General features: G+C 37.8%; 1 protein-coding gene across 1 annotated transcript in view; it reads left to right on the plus strand.

Annotated features, from left to right (window-relative positions):
- Nucleotides 1–15,143, plus strand: part of GATB (glutamyl-tRNA(Gln) amidotransferase, subunit B) — a 43,846-nt gene that overhangs the window by 1,679 nt on the left and 27,024 nt on the right. The window contains exons 2-3 of the mRNA XM_010561022.1: nucleotides 497–647; nucleotides 14,120–14,233. Of these exons, the coding sequence (XP_010559324.1) occupies nucleotides 497–647; nucleotides 14,120–14,233 (265 nt within the window). The remainder of the gene's footprint in view (nucleotides 1–496; nucleotides 648–14,119; nucleotides 14,234–15,143) is intronic.

Here is a 15,143-nt window from a genome sequence, read left to right on the forward strand (position 1 = left end):
CCAGCATGCAAGTGACTAGCTGACAAAGAATACATAATTTATTATGCCACCTGTCTGTTGGAGATTTATCAAACTACCTGAAAAGTAATTGATATTTATGATGATTTTGTGATTTTCGTGAGGTACCAAATTAGGGTTCATCCAGCATGCATCTTTGCCTCATTAATTTTTCTAAGATTTCTCATGTGAAGAAAAAAGTTTCAGACCATTACATTTCTTTTTTATGGCAGTCTTTTCTATGTATAATGAAGACACTTTGCCATACAGTCCCCTCCATATATATTGTCAGTTAGTCTCAGTTCTCCAGTATTGCAGCACAACTTTTGCCATTATACTGTAGATGTATTTACAACATCATTTACATTTTTTTTATAATTACAATTTAATTTTTCTTAGAATAAATGAAAAGTTCTTAATTCTTGTATTTTTAGATGTTTATAGAGTTTACTGTCATATATATTTAAATTGTATTTCCCTTCTCCTCTTTCCTTTTCAGTCTTGCTCCCTGGGTACCAGTTGTGGGTCTGGAAATTCATGCACAGATCAGTTCCAACTCAAAACTTTTCTCTGGTTCACAAGTCCAGTTTGCAGCACCTCCTAACTCTTTGGTATCTTTCTTTGATGCTTCTTTACCAGGAACTTTACCAGTAAGTTATGCTTCAACTTGATTTATATCAAGATTAATGTCAGACAACTTTGAGTATGTTTCTAATATTTTGTTCTTCCCAAGATTTGACTACAGAACTACTTCTACATATTTTTCTATTTTCTGGTTGTTTGATAACATGAGATGCCTAGTACTGTTTCTTTTCAGTTTACTCACTCCCTACTTATCACTACTGATAGTCGATATCCTCTGCGAAGGAAGAAAATAAGGAGTGTCTCTTCAACATACTGAATGAATTGCGGTATTTCTCTGAGGCCAGAGAGGGTGTATTTGGTTAGTATGCCACACAGGAAATTCCTTAAATATGAGAGATACTTAAAATCCTATGAGAGAAGAACATCTTAGATTTCCGACTGGCCATTTGATGTTACTTTGCCATATGTTTGTTTATGTAGCTGCCATTTGTCATTTGGAGTGTCTCACTATGGAGGTACTTTGCTTCCTAAGTAGCAAGTCTCTGATTTAGGAAAGTGTCAACCATTCCTACTTCCAGAGCAAAACAATTATTTAAAAAAAAAAGTAATCAGTGTGAGACATTGTGGACTAATAAGAATAGCTAGCTAGCACTTAGCAATGAGATTTTGTTAGTGACATATAAATTTTTTTGAAGTCACAGCTTAATTATACCTTTGTGATGGCTATGACAGTACTACTGTAGAATTCTCTGGGAATCTAACAAGTTTAGTATAAAAATAATAATTTAAAAAGTGTAACAGAAGCTCTTACTATGCAGTGAAAATATTGAATAGACTTAGCATTGCTTCATGCAGCAAGCATGCAGGGACTATTATGGGGTCAAATTATTTAATGCAAAAGTATTTCACTGAGTATATTTATTAAGGTGGAGGTTTGAATTCCAGTTGCAGATATATTTTTTTAATCTATTGGAAGCTTTTCATCACCATAATACAGCCTTAAATAATATTCTGAAATTGAGAATTAACTTATGGCTGCATTTCTAGGGTCTCAATATATGCTGTGTGATCCTTAAAAAGATACATGAGTTGATATATTCATTCTGTATTTGCAAAGGTATTGAAACCTAAGGAAGTGAAGTTTAGATGCTGATAAAATTTGGAATTCACTCTGCTCTCAGTGGCAATTCAGGGCTGAGTTTCAGATCTAACTATATGGAAATTTTGAAAACTTTCCAGAGAGAATGGGAATCTTATGCAATTGTTTGGTTTTAGAAGAATCTAGTTAGACTTAAACATGGAAAATTAGTTCCTTTCATTTAGGGGCAGGGCTAGGTTATGGAGTTAATAGTAACAAAATTTAAAAGGGTTCAAGATTTTGGTTTTAGACCTTTTACTTAACATTCTGTTAATGCACAGAAATCCTCATAAACCATCTAATGCTTATCTTCAGTCAAGTAGAAAAACTGTTTTTGAATGAACAAAAATGAGTATTTACGAAGAGTTTCATTTTTATATATGTTACTATTTATCTGGGAGGGTTTTTTTTTTTATTTTTCCTCTGTTGAAGTGCTTTACAAACGAGGCTTGGTATGACTTTTGTGAGAAAACCCCAGTACATGTGGGCTTTGGCAGAGAATATAACCGCACCTGAGAAGCAAAAAGCAGGATGGTTAAGTTAATTTAAAAGTAGTGATGCTGTGTTAGCTTCTACCAGCTGTATTTATCTATACAAAGAGAAGAAACATTTTTCTCACTGGAGTAACTGGTGAAAATAGAGTTGAAAGTGAATGTTACAAAATACATGTTCTTGCATGTTAGACTATGATACAAAATCCAGTCAGTAGTCGTAGCTTTATTTTCCCATTGTACTTGCTGCGCAGGAATTGGTGTCAGAGGCCAATGTTTGTTCTGGGATCAAACAGTTGGGCTTATTTTCTTGAAGTAACTATATGTGTTTGTATACGGCAATAGTATCTAAAGTAGAACTGGATTTTGGTGGATTTTGAAAGACGGAAGGTAGTTTTTGAAAATTTCCAAGTATTTGTAAAAAAAAAAAAACAAACCACAACATTTTGTCAAATGTTAAGATTGTAACCTAATAAGATTCTTTAGAAGGTAAATATTTGGCCTTTCCTTTTGACTCTGTTTTTTTGAGAAGTGAAAAAAATAGGAGCAAAGTTTTAATACATTAGTTGGGCTGTCTGTAGCAGAGAATAACTGCTCTTATAAACTGAGAACTATAGGGGTAGTTTTCAGTATCCCAGGGATTTAAATTTACTGTGGGACCATGAGATGGTTATGATAGACAACCATGCTAGTATTTGCTGCTTCACAACGGGACCAGAAAGAATGGTGCTAAAGGGAGCTTTTCTAGTTGCTATACATTTCTGGGTCACTAATGAGTGTGAGCATGAGCCTTTGCTATGGTCTGCACAGGAGAGGGGAAACTAGAAGAATGTGTTTAGCCCTCCTCCATGTCTCCTCTTTATACTTTCTTCCTGTACTGTAATACAGCTTATTTTATGCTTCTGCTGCAAGAAGGCCTTAGGAGGACTATCACAGTGTTAGTGTCATGGCCATTTCACTATGTTGCTCTTAATGTGCCTCTGAGAGACAGCTATGGGCAAGAATAGCTATGCAGGTGCACTCTTGTTTGGCATGAGAAAAAATAATGTGGCAAAGCTTTGATTAGAAAAGTAGATTTAGAAGCAGTGAGACTGGACGGCACATCCCATGCTACTCTGCACACTTTTTGTGCCCTGTGGTGGTGGAGCCCTTCACCAGTAGACCAGATAGCATCTTATACAAATTACTGTAAGGATCTCCTTTCTTTGGGACTACATATGACTACATTACATTTCATATAATGAAATGTGCAAAGGCCTGGGGGTTTTTTATCTGGGGAATGGACTTTGCAGTGATCTTAGCTTGGTGTCTTTAGAGGACCTGTTACAAAGAAAGTTTTATGCTACATGTGGTGGCATATAGTGCATCATACCTGCAGATTGATCTAGAATTCTTCTGAGGATCCATAAAGGTGGTTGCACTCCCAGTCTGATTTATCCTCTTTGAAAATTCTGAGAACCTTTATAAAGGTTTATAAAGATAAGACTGGGCTCACAAAGAGAATCCATGATTATCTATTCTCATGATGGAGGTGGCTGACTAAAGGTTAATTATAGCTCAGGTACAGAAATAAGATGGTAGATGTAGTAGCTAAAGGCTGAAAGCTTTTTGTCTGTGCTTACAGTCTTTCTTGCTAATCACATGAAAAGATGCACATTTTACATTTGTCTCCTACATGACTAAAGTGAAAGCCTGATCCTATTTCTTTGTAGGCAAGTGTACTAAGAAATAATCTAGGATTTACATAACCAAGGTTTAAACTAATAAGATTTGAATGAATGTTAGCCCTGGAGTCTTAAGTATTTTGAAATTTTTGACACCTTCTCATGCATTTGCATTTCATTCTCTTCACAGGGTGAACAGCATCTGTTTTATCTTTTTTTTAAGATAGAGTTTTTGGAAACGCTTGGTAATGATCAAGCACTCTTTCTAATGAGGAAAGGTAAATACCTTCTGACCTCAAGAAACAGAGTAAGATTGGTGTTGAACACTGCTGTAGAATGTCATGAGATGCATGATTTTATCTGAATATACATTTTTTTTCCTGTTCCACTGGACATCCTCGAGGGCTTGACAACTCACTCATTGCTATCCTGTACTGAGATTTTCATATCCTCTTGTTTTAAACTCCTTTAGTGTTCCTGCTGTAAATAGTGTTAGAAGGATGCATTTGGGTCCTATTGTATCTTCTCTTACCCATATAATGACAGTTGGGCAACCAGATACACATTTTCATGGAAGAAGGCAGGGCTAGAACAGTTATTAGCCCTTGATCCTTCTGGTATTGCACCACTGGCAACTTAAACTCCAAACTCTGACTTCTCCAAAGCTCAGGAATGTCACTACAATGCTGCACAGTAACGGAGAGCACGTGTATCATGCTGTTGCCTTCCCCAGCCTGCTGTTGAGATGGCTGCCCAGGGATGCAACAGGGTTAATACTCACTTTGGAGATGTGGAGGGTGCTTTAGTTCCCCTTCGTATATTGACACTGCATCCATCCTTGACAGTGACAGATACCCACTGTTTTTCCAGATGCCTTGGGTGATAGATTATCAGACTTTATGATGAATTTTAGATATTAATATACAAAATTTACCTGATGCTTTCAAAAGTACTGAGAGGTTTGTGTGAGATTTTGGTGGATCTGTCTGCCAGCTATACATATTGGAACAGAAACAGCATTTGAGACCAGGATTTATGCTATACAGCATGAAACTAGGTTTTTTGATATCCTGTGCCTGTTAAATCTGGTGATTGCAACAGCTGCTTTACCAACTTGTGCTTTCAGTTTTGTTTTGACATTCCTGCTGGCATGCATATGAATTTACTCCCTTCTTGTACTACTTTGCTTTGAAAAAAACCTGCTGCTTAGCTTGACTTTTGATAACTACATTTTTAATTGCATGCACCTTTCTTGGGGAACTGGACAATCTTCTGGTCTTTGTATGCATGTTGGTTTAGCTTCCGTTATATAAATTTTCTTCTTTTCTTTGAAACGACGTGATGCCTAGATTGTTGTATCCCTGAGCTCTCCTCTAAAAATAAATTAGTGGCCATACCTGAAGGAAAAAGTGAGTTCATGCTTGTTTTAAACCATTTACTTAGGTCTAGGTTCACTTTAACTGCTTGTTACTTCTTTCAGTAAAACTGTAATAATTGTACTTAGGGGAAAAAAGGAGATATTTTCTTAGAAATTGATGGCATCTTTCTGTTGCAGTCCTTTCTTTCCTGATAATATTTGGGTTTTCTACATGCATTGTATAGTCAGTGGTTAACATTCTTTTGTTGCTCACGCAGTCCCAGCTTGCTGGATTTACAGTCCCAGTAAGCCTCTAAAAAGAAAATCCCACATAATTTAGAAAAAAACTAGGGGAACGAAATAGGCTTTCAAACCATTGCTCCCTGAGAATGTCTTTGCAGTTCATAGACCCTTAAATTTCTGAGTGCATGATGGATTAAAGCCTGCCTACATAATTTCAAGCTGTAATCAGTTCAACACTGTTGTACTGGTTAGGAGAGGTATTTGAAAGATGAGGGAGGCCTGCTTCAGCTGACTTTTAGGGCTGGGTTATGGTGGGGGTTGTTCCTCATTCTGTTTCTTTCTCTTTCCTAGGACCATTCACAGCCCCGGGGTTACCCGTGGAGCTAATCTCCTTCAGTGGGATCTGAGAAGTGTTACACTTCCTCAGTTACTGCTGTTGCTTAGCTTAGCTTTATTTTGTACTTACCTGTAAATGCCATTTTTCGGGAGACGCCTCTGCTTTTGTGCTTTGAAGTATTTGGTGACGTTTGTTGCTCTTCTCTTAAGCTTTGAAGGAGTCCCCTGTAAGGTTTTCTCTTGCTTTTTGCTATGTCTGGTTTATTTGTGAGAAGTTCTGACACTCATTCTGGGTGTTTTAATCTTTTTGTCAAGGCTAACAATTCCTGTAGGGCTTTGTCTCCTTAACACCTCAGTAACTGTGCTACCTACTGAGCTCTCTTTCTTTTTGTTGTTCTTGTTGGCTTTCCTGTTCATCCTTAACAGATCCCTCTGGCTGATGTAAACTTGCCAGTTAGAACGGCATTGAGTTGATAAAACATCTTGCTATCACCTGTTTCAGTAGATCCTTCAATGCATCACTGATGTTATCTATGTATTTTCCTCTTATCTCTTTTTGTGTCGGGGTTTTTTTTTTTTATTGCTTTACCTTTTGCTTTATCCAGATATTTTTCTAGTTCTTAGCAGGGAGCAGGAGTTTGTAGTATCTTGATTCCTTTCTTACACACAGTTCTGTTACTGCAGTTATTGTGCCATGTTTGATACTTTTGGACAGCATGACCATTACCTGACGACTAGACAGATCAGTGTCCCCTCTTTCTGAATTCAGTCTGAAATTGCTGCTGAAACACACGTTAGCTTTTTGCAGTAGTTTTTCTTAGTGCGCTGGGAATTTCTTTAAGTTCGAACTGTGAGTGAGTTTTCTGGGGGCAAATTTCTATTACTTCTCTTACCAGGCACTATATGTGCTCTGGCATTCTTAAGTGTTTAATTTTCTCTCAGTATGTAGACAAATAGTCTGGTTCCAGGTGACTCCCTTTAAGGAAATCCAAGGTAGTGTATATTGTATATATGTTTATGAAAGCAGTGCTCTCTTAAGCAAAAGTTTCTGTAACAATCATGGTTCTACCAATTTGTTAGCATTTTAACTTTGCAAACTGACATCTTGCTGCTTCATTCTTAACAATTTTTTCTTTGAAGAGTTTTTTCATTGAAAGGTATTTAGGAAACATTGTCCAACAGTAATGACAGATAATTGTAGGCTGGGTCTTTGTTCTCTTCATGGTTAGCTGTCTCCTGTAATGTTGTGTAACCATCAGGTTTATGTATTTTGTTTGAAACCTGTCTCGGTGCAATTAGGCTGTAATTGGTTCCTGGGGTAAAATTAATTTCTTTGTGTTCTCTCTGATTATCAGCCACCTTGCCACCTTAAATATATTATGACCATGTATTTGATTTTGAGAGGATTATGTAAGCTTCTGCAACTTGCATTTATTAGTTACACATGCAGATTTTGCCACTGCAACCATTGTTTTCTATACAGAAATGCTAGTTTTGCAGTTTCACTGCCAACTTCAGCCAAATTTGCCTCAAAAAATTTCAGGTTTGTAGAGGTTTTTGCGAATATATTAGCAAGCAAATGAAGAGGAAATTAGCAGTTGAGTCTCTTCTCTCTTCTCCCCACTGCTCTCAGCTTTATTTGGTTGGGCTGCTGCTATTCAGATATTTGTGACGCTTTATACTCAATTTGGGATGTTTGATGAAATGGGGAGAAGATGGGGGAATCATGAAGGAGAGAGTGTTACTGAGGTAACACTTAGGTAAAACAAACTAGGGCAATTATTTATAGGAAATTAGTCTTAGTTGGTTCTGCTGTTCCAGAACAACTTTGTTATGAACAAAGAATTTTACTTTGCTTTCCTAATAGCTTTTTGCAAGACTTGTTGCATTATGTCGCCTATTGTTTTCCTGAATTAGTATATGCTTGTCTCTATGTGTGATAGACCACTTCTGGTTTACTCTCAATTTGTATGTTTTGCTTTCTTAAGACATCTGGGTCAGCCTGGAGGGAAAGATGGCTAGCTCTTTGGAGAGCAAATAAGCGTTTTTCAGGAGACGGCAAATGGAGGAAAAAGGGATGAGGGAGTTGGAGCAAAGGGCTAGGAATTTTTAGTGTGTGTTTAGTGTGGGCTTTCAGACATGCAAAGATTGCAAGAAGGAGCAGCGAGCAGATAGCCAAGACTTAGAAATGACAGAAAATGACAGTCAATGTGTATCAAAGGTCAGAATTTGTTACAACTCAGAAAACCACAGAGCTGGCCCTCCCCAAGCCTACAAGCAAAGGACCATCTGCAAGGATAAACAGGGCAGGGGTTGCTTTATAAACTCTGTTCTGTCCTAAGTGTTCTGAATTTTCTCTATTTTACAAGTTAAACAGTCTAGGTTATAGTGAAGAAGGCAGATGTTACTCATGTTTAAAAGCCTTTTTTAGCCTTTTTTGTGGAGCTCAGGGTAGGAAAAAAGGTCTGAGAAGGTCCACCTCAAAGCTCTGGTTGATTTTGGATTTTACCACATTCTGTCATTTAGGGTTTAGCCATTGCTCAGTCCCCTACCTCCAGAAGCAGTGAAGTGTTTTCCTTGGATCTTCCTGTATTTAACTTGTCCTGGATCAGATAGCATTATCAATGGTTTAAATTTCAACTGGCGTTAAGAGAGGGACCATCCTTATAACAGGTCAGGAAAAGATGTGGCAGATGCAGAACACTGCTGTCAACAGGGAGGGCATGGATATTAGAGGGATACTGGACTTCTTGGTGGGAACACCATAGAAGCACAGTGTTTGATTGTGGATATCATGAACCATATTATCACCATTGTTTTGTCTTCCCTGTGGGTTCTCCTGCGTGGAACCGGTTCTGCATGGTAGAAGTTCATTTGGTTTTAGCTGCTGCTGCTGGGATCTGAGACACAAAGATCAATAGTTTGGGGCAGTGCTACTGGATTGGCTGTTTCCCTACCACTCCAGAAAACAGATTTATTCCACTGAGACCATTGAGCCCTTTGGCCACACGGTGGTCTGAATAGATTTTTCCTTCTGTGTTTTTTTAGCAACCCCTGTCTCAAAGGGCTGAGCAACCCAGAGGTTGGTCAGTATTTAAATAGCTTTGTATCTGGTGATACCTTCCTTTTTTCTTATTCCCAGGGGTCAGCATTTCTCCCTACTGCTGCTGAATTTTTCTGGTCATCACTGACATTGGAAGATGCTTCCTCCAATTCTAAACCTTGTGATATGAACTCTCAGACTAGCTCTTCAGCTTCGAGAAAGTGTGCCCTCCTATTCTTTGAGTACACATAAAGTAACATGTTTGGGAGCTGGGTGCTTCTTAAAATGTCAGAGTTGCCTGGTTTTAAGATAACGACTTGAATGAGTGTGTGCTAGATCACTGTAAGCCAACTTTGCCACCAGACAAGGTTAGGAATAATAATGTGTTTTGTATAGCAGCATACATCTTCGGTACCAGACTGCAGAAAGATTAAGTTACAAAATGTATTAACGTATATTTCATGCCACCTGCCCACCCACCGCCCCAATCTTCCTTTGCTGCCTCAGCTTCCCAGTTGCCATTTTGTGCTCTTCTTAAGCTGAAACCTCATTCTATTAATCTAAGATCTTAATTTAAAATGTCTGGTGCTTCCTCCTCTACTCTCTTGCTGCTTTGCCTAGGGAAACAAACATAATGTTCGTATTAGGGTAGGAAATATGCTGTGAAGTAGATGCTGTACTGAAATGCAGAAGACCCTAAACTGAAGCTGGCCTTCTATTTAGATTTCTCCTGCAGTTAGAGACCTTTGTTTTTGGAATATGTGGGCTCTTTGCAGACCAAACAAATGACAAAATTTACTTTGGCTTGTTTTTTAAATTTTTACTGTATGCTTAGAGGGATGGGGTCTGGTTCTAGACCTGTTGAAATAAATGGGTCATTTGGGAAATGGTTAGCTCTTAATTTATTGTAATGTATGTTCTGTACATGCATAGCTACAAGACAGTTATGCCCTTCCGTGTGCATGGGAGGGGGCCAAGGAAGAACACTGCATTGAAGTACTCATCTGCAGTGTCAGACTGAACAGTCACAATTACATTTAGACTAAGTAGATACAAGAGGAGTTTATTTTGAAGTTTAACTTATGATTGCACTTCAAAGAACCATATATTGGAGCAAGTTGATACTTTTAACACAGCAAGAATAGTAAGACTGAGTATATCCATTAGTGGAAGCAAATAAAAATCAGACTGATATGAAATGGGAGTACTGGGAAGTATGATTAGATCTATCTGTTGAGGTTTCTAAATATTACTGCCTGGTCTACAGAGAGCTGGCTAAGTACCTTGCACTACTTCCTTCTTCCAGCTGTTATTTTGAATGAAAAGGAGCTAAAATTAAATGTTTCTTAGATAAACAGTCCTGTAGTTAATCTGATTAAGGCTGATTTCTTCATGATTATAAGTAGGAATGAAGGTCTTAAGATAGCCAATTAATATGAAATCTACTTTATTAATTATTTATGAATAATGTGTGACCTAGAACCAAAAACTTCTAAAATTTCTGGGGAATTACTTTAATTTTATGTGTTTAGTACAAGGAATACTTTGTTCCATAACTTAGGCTTTCTGGGTGCCACTGTTATCGCAAAGATTACTTTTTTTTTTTTTAAAGCTAGCAAAAATAAACTTTTTCCAGGAGAGAGATCTAGATGTTTCTTCATTTTTTCCCCACAACTTATCCTATATAAGACTCATTAGAAAAACAAGAAGCTGCATATCTACTCTCTTTAAAATGAAAAAATGATCATTTGCTAAATATAGAAACATATCTCTTCACCTAAATGGGGGCCAGCTTTCTCTAGTGTATTAACATAAGGAGTAAACATGCTGTTAAAGAAGAAGCTGTTAAAAAATTGCCTTTGGTGGATGTTTATGCTGTTGAAGGTATTGTGTATAGTTTTCTATAGCTATTGAGTAGTCTTGTATTTAAAACCAAGGTCTTGACTAAACTGACCTTGCAAATAAAGATGATAACTTTTTAAAGGAGTCTTTCTACTTGTGAACTAGCTATAAAGAATAGATGGCTATCAGAAAAAGAGACATCTTGGTTGCATTGTTCTTTCATTCCTTTAGCGCTCAGTTACCATGGTGCTCTAGCAGGATAGTGTAGCTACAGGGGAAATGGTGCTGGTGGTGTGATGCCATTGTTAAGGTTTCTCATGAGTTTCTAATACAAACAATTTACATTTCCTTTTGTGATAGCTCTCTAGGAATTTCTTTAAATAAATGCCTAGGAGAGATGCTTCCATTTTAGAAGACCAGATGTATTTAAGAAGGCTTGATAGGCTCTTGTGTTTTGTCCATAGCCATTGCAGGAACTACACAGCTTGCTTTCAAGGCCAGCACTTTGCTAACATACCAGACTGGCAGCTTGTCAGTTCAAGCCAGTAATTTAAATCTTTGGTGCTAGTCAAAAGCTGTCAACTTAATAACAGCTTACTGCATAAACAAGCTTGGGGGACTTATTCTAGGTCATTAGTATGGGAAGTTTCACATACTGAATTGATGTTTATTATTGCAGATTATTTGAAAAGCTAGGCTTTTTTGAAGGAAAGGTAGTAGTTTGCTTAAACAAGTCTGCTTTATGTGCACAGCCATAATCACTGGAATGGGTAGTAGTTGTCCTTCAGAAATGGAGCAGTATTAAACAGATAAGTTTTGATTTTTGAGGAAGTAGAGAGCCATCTGATTATGAACACTCTGGAGTTGGGTTTTGTCTCCTTCTCTGATTACAATCAGTTACAACCCCTGCACCATCAGGAAATGTAGCAAGACACCAGTTCACTACTTTGACACAGTGGTGTTTTGAGTCTACCCAGGCTTTATGGAAGCCTTAATGGTTTCTGGTGACCAGTTGTTAAAGAGCTGACTGGTATGGTCCTCCCTAATTTGTAAAGCTGGACAGGATCATGCCATAAGGTTTTAGTAGGAGGAAATTTTGCCTGTGTATTTAGAAATATTATGATATTTTAAACATTGAACAATTTGACTAGCACTGTTACAAGTTTCCTTGAACAGTAAAAAAAAAAGTATCTGTACTGTCTGGAAGCATTTAATTGCTGAAAACAGGAGCATCTCCTATATAATGAACTGCTGCTATGATACTAAAATAAATTAATATTTCGTAGTTACCAATTTTGCTTTAGATTACAGTCAGGACTAATTGCATTCATTTTGCTGTGGAACAGTATTTCAAAGGGAAATGGTTCTTCCTTTTTTCTTGTTTAAAATTTGCTTTATGTATCTTTTAAATTTTTTAATAAATAAAATATGCCTGAACAGGTGATGTGTTCTAGTTAGCCATATATAGCTACACTGAAGATCTGAAAGTTCCCTCGTTAAATGTCTTAAATATTTCATTTCTTTTCTGTATAAGCAATTTTTAAGTTTCTGTTACATTAAGAGTTTTTTATATTTTCTCTTTATTATTTTGATTTTTGAAACATTAGATGAGTGAAGCAAAGAGATTCTTTTTCCGGCTGAAGACATGGGATGATGGGAAATGTACAGTTGCTTAATCTGTTTTCAGAAATCAGGCTGGAGAATATAAAAAGCAAATACTGTCAGAAACATTGAAGAAGACATTATTTAGGCCTTTTATGTTCTGGTCAATGCAGATGAAGTCATGTAGATTCTTTTACATAATATGCCCCTTTAATGGTCCTGCTGGAAGTTGACTTCTTGGCAGCTGTACAGTGCAGAATAAGATGGATAAAGTTCTGTTCCTGTTTCAAAATACTGTAAGTGTGAGCATGTCAGAGTTGTACTAAGACAAATTCAGTCTTACTTTCTTTTCAGTTTTATCCATTTGGTGTTAGTTAAACCAACCGTTAAATTAATGAGAGCACATTGGGAAAAACATAACTTTGAAACATTGCTTGTTAGTACTCTTTGGAGTGGAATTTTATTTTTCCTCTGGATCCTGACACTGCTGAGGAGTTAGAAGGGTGTAGCACTGAGAGTGATGGGTCTATGGTGAGAAACTGCATTTAACTCCTTTATTTCTTCCTGAAGGCCATACTGGGCCTTCAGATCACGTGGCATTCTGCAAGAACCTTAATCCTATGGGTTACCTGGGTAATGGAAATGCAGGTATACTTGTAGCCGTGCGATCAATTGATGTCTCTTTGGTTCTGTTTTAGCAAAGCATGTGCCCTGGTTTTGGCTGGGGTAGAGTTAATTGTCTTCCTAGTAGTTGGTACAGTGCTGTGTTTTTGATTTAGTATGAGAATAATGTTGTTAACACACCGATGTGTTTAGTTGTTGCTAAGTATTGTTTATATTAAGGATTTTTCAGCTTCTCATGCCCTGCCACCAAGAAGGCTGGAGGGGCACAAGAAGTTGAGAGGACGCAGCCAGGGCAGCTGACCCAAACTGGCCAAAGGGGTATTCCATACCATGTGACATCATGTCCAGTATATAAACTGGGGGGAGTTGGCTGGGAGGGGCAGATCGCTGCTCAGGGACTGGCTGAGCATTGGTCAGCGGGTGGTGAGCAATTGGCACTGTGCATCACTTGTCTTTCTCAGGTTATGTTTCACTCACTTTTTGGTATCTTCATTATTATTATTATTATTATTATTATTATTATTGTCTCTTTTTATTTCAATTATTAAACTCTACTATCTCAACCCATGAGTTTTACTTGTTTTCAGTTGTCCTCCCCATCCCACTGGGGTGGGGAAGGGAGGAGTGAGTGAATGGCTGTGTGGTGCTTAGTTGCTGGCTGGGGTTAAACCACGGCAGCATGTAAGTGTGCTTAATTTCATCCTGGTTAAGCAAAGCATTGAAATCTACCTGTAGATACTCATGAATTCGCTCTGGTTCTGTGGTTACAGGTGTACTGTAGTGTTTTACTGAAATGGCACTGCAGTTCCCTAATCCAAATCCCCTGTGTTTCCAGTTCCCAGTGTGAGTTGACAGCTAGTTACAAGTCAGTTACCATTTGCGATGGTTTGTCTCTTGCACCCTCTAAGATTCAAAAGTACTGGAATGTTTGCAAAAGTAGCAAGCCAGAACAGTGCATGCCTCCTTATGTGGCATGACAAAACGGCTGAATGGCTTGTTTTTTCATCTTAAAGCTTTGCACATTTGTAGCTACCATGACTTCAATGATGAATAAGAACTACCCACACAAGGAAAGAGATCTAGTGGTGGCTGAAGGCAAGCAAAATTGAATGTATGCTCCACATAAGGCAATGTGTGGGAGACACATTTGTTACATACTGAGTATCTGAGCAAAAACCATGTGTCATGTTTCCTTAGGTTCTCAACAGGAGATGTGTAGAAGCAGCAGTGATGACAGGCCTGGCACTCAACTGCAGCATAAACAAGAAGTCCTTGTTTGACAGAAAACACTATTTCTATGCAGATCTGCCTGTAAGTACACAGTATGGCTGGTCCCTTTACAGCTGTAGGAAAGGTCAACTCTGGAGTACGGGTGGCAATAGGGGATGAGTGAAGAGATGCTTTTTCTGTTTTCAGTCAGTGTTCTGCTCACTCCAGCAGGATGCTGCACTGTGCCCTTATGAGCAGACAGCTGTACCCTAGTGCTCACTGATTAAATATGATTGCTCTGATTGCTGACTCCTTGCTTAGCTGCACGATTCCAGTAGCTTAATGTAATTGAATTGGGAGCTGGAGCTGCTTTGCCCCTTAAGTTCTCCCTTCCTGGTGTTTAGTACTAATTGTCTGTTAGGGTAAAAGCAGTCTGATAATAGTTCTTCATTTAAAGTGAATGTATAACAAACACAGGTTCCAGTGGTATAAACATAATAGTGTCCTTCTTGTGTGTGCTTAGGGACTTAAAAATACTTAATTTCCCTTTAAAACTTTCTCAGTCAGTGGTTCCAATAAATTAAAAAAAAAAAAACCAAACTGAGAAACTGAGTCTTTGCAGTATGGTTTGTTGGTAGCTTTCACATTTGGTAGAAGGTGTCACTGGAAGTCAACTGCATTTTGCTGCACTTGATATGGGTGTAGAAATATTGAAATAATTTAAGAACCTGACTCCTGACTTTGCAACAGGATGCAGCAGTGTTTGACCCTTCTTTTCTATTTTAATGAAGTTAAACCTTTCTTATTTTAAACTTTTTTTTTTTTCTGTCAGCTTATTTGTACTGAATGTTCAGTTTAACACTAACCTGTCAAAGGGAGGACACTAGTTTTACTTCCTCTTATTTTGAGGTAGAGATCTGATGACTGCACTAAAATAAAAAAATCTATTTCTATTTTATCTGAGAAAGATCAGGCATGTTAGCTTATCCTCTCTTTAGGTGAGGTGTCCTGG

Source organism: Haliaeetus leucocephalus, unplaced genomic scaffold (assembly GCF_000737465.1).
Source record: "Haliaeetus leucocephalus isolate CR32 unplaced genomic scaffold, Haliaeetus_leucocephalus-4.0 Scaffold140, whole genome shotgun sequence".
Classification (NCBI taxonomy): Eukaryota; Metazoa; Chordata; class Aves; order Accipitriformes; family Accipitridae; genus Haliaeetus; species Haliaeetus leucocephalus.